The sequence below is a fragment of the Olea europaea genome, unplaced genomic scaffold (genome assembly GCF_002742605.1).
Source record: "Olea europaea var. sylvestris unplaced genomic scaffold, O_europaea_v1 scaffold2790, whole genome shotgun sequence".
Lineage (NCBI taxonomy): Eukaryota > Viridiplantae > Streptophyta > Magnoliopsida > Lamiales > Oleaceae > Olea > Olea europaea.
This window is the reverse complement of record NW_019246377.1, coordinates 46,252-50,757: the sequence shown is the minus strand read 5'-3', so window position 1 is coordinate 50,757 and position 4,506 is coordinate 46,252. Positions and strand designations below refer to the sequence as shown.

At 35.5% G+C, this 4,506-nt stretch overlaps 1 protein-coding gene across 4 annotated transcripts; it reads left to right on the top strand.

Annotated features, from left to right (window-relative positions):
• Positions 1-638: 638 nt before the first annotated feature.
• LOC111383933 (persulfide dioxygenase ETHE1 homolog, mitochondrial-like) lies at positions 639-4,506 on the top strand. 4 transcript variants are annotated; one of them, XR_002700821.1, is made up of 5 exons: positions 639-900; positions 1,410-1,538; positions 1,736-2,016; positions 3,891-3,993; positions 4,106-4,123. XR_002700821.1 is itself a non-coding variant. In XM_023008126.1 (4 exons), exons 1-4 carry the CDS (start codon positions 769-771, stop codon positions 4,204-4,206), a joined length of 465 nt encoding a protein of 154 aa, XP_022863894.1. In that variant the 5' UTR covers positions 642-768; the 3' UTR covers positions 4,207-4,506. The 4 variants fall into 4 exon arrangements, 1 of the variants encoding a protein (XP_022863894.1); XR_002700820.1 differs by having other exon boundaries at positions 3,891-4,240; XM_023008126.1 differs by lacking the exon at positions 1,736-2,016 and having other exon boundaries at positions 642-900; positions 4,106-4,506.

Genomic DNA, 4,506 nt, shown 5'->3' with positions numbered 1-4,506 from the left:
TGAGGCCTTGCTAGCTTAGCCCCCCGTTGGCGCCGATTGCTCCTGCTGCTCCCTCCAAAGAGCAGAGCTATTCCTTCTTTAAGAAAAGAGGTTCCCAAAAGCAAGATGTTTAAGCTGCTTCGGGCGCCCTCGCTAATGGTTTGTCTCAGCTGCTCGATGAGGTTGAAAGCAACATTTTTTAAGTGAATGTTGCTAATATCACATTTTTGCAACATTAATTTAGTGTTACGAAAAGTTTTGTCTTTCGCAACATTTATAAAACGTTAAGAAAGACTAAAATGTTGCAAAAAGCTTGGTCTTTCGCAACGCTTTATAAACGTTGCAAAAAGCTTTATCTTTCGTAACATTTATAAAACGTTGCAAAAATGCCGTCTTTCGAAACATTTATAAAACATTGTAGAAAACATTTTCTTTTTGGACCAATAATAGATGAGACAAAAGGAAAAAAATAGGCAAACTCAAACCACAAATTTTACTCCCACTCTTTGCAACCGACAGCTCTCGTCTCTCTGCCAGGGCCGGCCCTGGCCCAAGGTAAGTGAGGCCATTGCCTTGGGCCTCACATTTTAGGGGGCCTCTAGCCCACAACGGTCCCCTCTTTTAATAAAAAAAAAATCGGCGCATAAAATAGGCAAACGAACCGCCTTTCTCTAATTTCATTCCAATCGACAATCGTCTACTCTTCTCCACAGACCACAGTCTATTATTACTGCAAAAGTTCATACATTTTCTGCTCTTGTAATTAGAATTAACTAGTTCCAATCACAAATGGGGTTATCGTCTTCTGCGACATCGTCTGGTTCTCCGTCAAATTGCTTTTCTACCAGCTATTTGAGATGGAATCTTCTACTTACACTTACCTTTTGTGCCAATGCTTCTCACCCTGATAAACCAGCCTTAGTAAGTAATTAATTTATTTGTTAAATTATTTTTAATAGGAATTGAATGTTTAATTGTGTTTTTACTGTAAGAGGGTTCGGCAAAATTGGATTAATTAGTGAATTTTAAAATGCGTTTGGTTTGCACTTGAAAAAGTTTTGCTCTTTAATCACATTCAAAGGGTTTATAAATATTGAAAGCTTTTGTGAAATGCAAGTGGTTTCATTGAAGTCTCTCTCTCTCTCTCTCGTGTGTATATGCTTGTTTCACTTGGACAATCACAGATAAAGCAAAATTACTAGGTTCTTGATTAACACTTTTACGGAGTTTTCTTCATTTCGGTTCTTGATTCGCACTCAAAATTTTTCATAGTTATCACTTTAGAATCCTGTTTAAAATCTAAAATTATAAAAGTTTAGGTAGGTTAATAAAACATAGAAGAAAGCAGTCTGGGGGGGGAGTTATGTGCATAATATTTACTTATAGCATTTGGCCTGAGAGTACGTTGACGCACTTCCTTCTTCGTACAGTTGGTTGATCCAGTTGAGAAGACAGTGGATAGGGATCTTTCCCTTGTGAAAGAATTGGGTTTGAAACGTCTATATGCAATAATTACTCATGTACATACTGATCATGTTACTGGCATTGGTTTGATTAAGGTATGTCTTAACATCCTATGTATACACAGGGAATTGGTGAATTCGATTTTCATTTCTTTTTCCTTTACTTTCCTATGAATACACAGTTGACTACCACTGCAAAAGAAGTTTTATTTTGTTAATCTATCTTTTGAATTGTAAAAAATTTTCTTTTTAATATAAAAGTGTTAATTATTTAAATATTTACGTATTGTTAGACTTGCAGAATAAATTTTGTTTGGAGGGAATTCGTAATTGGTTTCATAATAATTAAACGTAGAGCCTCTAAACTCTCAGTACCGGCCCTACTCTCCTCCTCTCCATCTTGCCACCTCCCACCACTGACCATCGGCCTCTGACGTTCTAGCCCTATACACAGGTCACGCAGCACCTTCAACCCCTAGATGCCTTCGAGCCCTTGAACTTCTCGAGACACGGCAGCCGGCAGCTGTCCTTCGAGTCTACATTTCCACCAACGATTCAATCGTAGAAGAAGAAGGTGAAGCCCATTGATTCTGATTCCTAAACCGCACTCAAGTTCTATCTAAATATTAATTTTCTTGTTCATTCTGTGAAAAAAAAAAAGTGCGTTTGTTTTACTTTTTAGTGAATTCCTAATATTTCTTGATTTAAACTGTGGGGGAAATGGATTTTGATTTGTGGGCTGCTGGAGTTCATTCAACTAAGAAGTTTTCTACTCTCCAAGATGCCAGACTTAATAAATCAAGTGTGGATAATTGATTAATTTCACAGTTATAGTTTTGGGTTCTTGAATTTGCTTTTTTATTTTCTTGCTCAAAATAATTGTTTTTCGTGAGGTTTTGCTGAATAATTGCTGATTAGTTTTTTATAGTTGATTCAGCTTAAAAATTATGCTTCAAGCACTGTTTATTTGGCTATAACCTGAATTTGTAGTGGTTTTGAGTAATTACTGATAATTAGGACATATTTTAAAGAAAAGAAGAAAACTTGGGGAATTGAAGGCACCGAGTTTCTGAAATTTCATATTTTTCACACACTTTATATCTAGTTAGAGTGTAGAAAGGCGAGAGGGAAAAGGTTTAATGTATAATTAATGTAGCTTGAATTTAACAGTGCAAGTTTTTGGGTTCTTGAATTTTCTTTTTCTAGCTCCTAATTTTTCGCGAGATTTTGTCAATTAAACGATGATTTATTTGTTTGTGTTTGACATGGGAGATCCTGGCCCATTTTTCTGATCATATTTCCTTTGATTTTGATCATTCTGTTCTGAAATTGGAGTAGCATCATAATTCTATTGTATATGTCTATTTTAGCTTACACTTCTGCTCTACACACTCAAAACTGAATTATATGAACATTCTTGAATGGGTCGTAGCCCTCTTACCATTGTGTTATTTTCATCAAACAAATTCTCTTTTGGATTAGGCAGAGTCTGGAAGGTAGATTTTGTTTTACATAATATCAACCCTCTTAGAAAATTCCATGGTGCTGCCTCTTCTTGTGAGCTCATTTATGCACCACAGCATGCCATCCCCTTTTTTCACATTGGAGAGAAGTATAAAACTACAAAATATGTGATAACTGGTGTGACAGAAGGCTTGGATACATTTGATGCCAGTGGCATGAAAAAGATCAGTGGTGGTCAATGAAGTAGGATTGATGTGCCTCCTCCTTCACCCACCTCTGTCAACCTTTCTCTTTGGAGTAACAGTATTGACATTTAAATCAGTAGCTATGCTTGCTAAAGCAATAAGAAGAAGTGGTGATTCTTCCCCAACTTCTCAAAGTAGATGTAAGAGGCGAGAATAGTTGTGATCCACGTGTTGCAATGAGTTGACTTGCAGTCAGTATTCTTTTTATTGAAGTGTGTAGAAAGACAAGGTTGAGATAAACAAGTATAGGTTTGACAGTAGGCACATAATGGTAGGGAGCCTAGGGATTGCAATGTAATTTAGGAATCAATCCATTGACTAAATGTAAATTTATTTTTACCTTACCTATTCTTTATATTTGTCATTTAATCTTAGGGCAGACATTATATTATACTGAAATACAGTTTTTTATTTGTATCTAAATGACCAACATCTACACGTGTAAATAATTTGATAGGGCTGGCATTCACTGATTTCACTAGTAGAGAACTGCATGAGCACACAGTTGCATTTCCTTGAAAGAGCTATTTAATGAAATGCCTTATAAATCTGTGTTATGTTTATATTTGTACCTCAAAAATGAGGTAGAATGAACAGTTCATGAGCATTTTTGAAGTCTTTGGAGATCTGTGTGGCTTAAACGGATCAATGCTTCTAAATAATTCATTGATTTGTGGTCAACATACCGAAAAAAAACAATCTGTGGAATTAATTTTTTTCCTGATTCTTGTGTTTCAAGATAAAGGAGCTTATTAGAGGTGAAGGACGCTCAAAATGCAGAGCACATGGAGATCCCACTGTTCCAGAGCGGATAGGCTACAAGATCTTCACCAAAGTTCATGGTCAGTAAATGCAGAGACTAATCCAGAATAATAAAGTCATGCAACCTTGTAAGGTAGTTTAATTAGAACATATTTGTTGTTGAGCATTGACAGTCTCTTTTTTCTATCTTAGAGGAGGAAAAAAAACTTAAAAATTCGGCTTTTGGAGTAACATATCCACATTATTATAGACATCAGAGAACTAAGTTCATATTCAATGAGTGGTTGGATTAATGGGAGTGAACCTGCACCTGATCCACTCCTTTCCCACGTTTCTCTACAATATGCCCCTTTCGGATTCTAAAGATAGTCAGAAAGATGTAACTTCTTACATTGCTGCCACTAGTGATGTAGAAATATCATTAATTTCGATATGAATTAGATGAAGAGAAGTTGGTTATGTTTTTCAATAGCATGCTTGCATTTTTTACATTATGTATTCAAGTGTATTGGAGAATATTGTCATGCTTCACATTATGTATTCAAAAATTTGTAATGAAATTATAATTTTTTATAAAATTCCATAATTTGTCA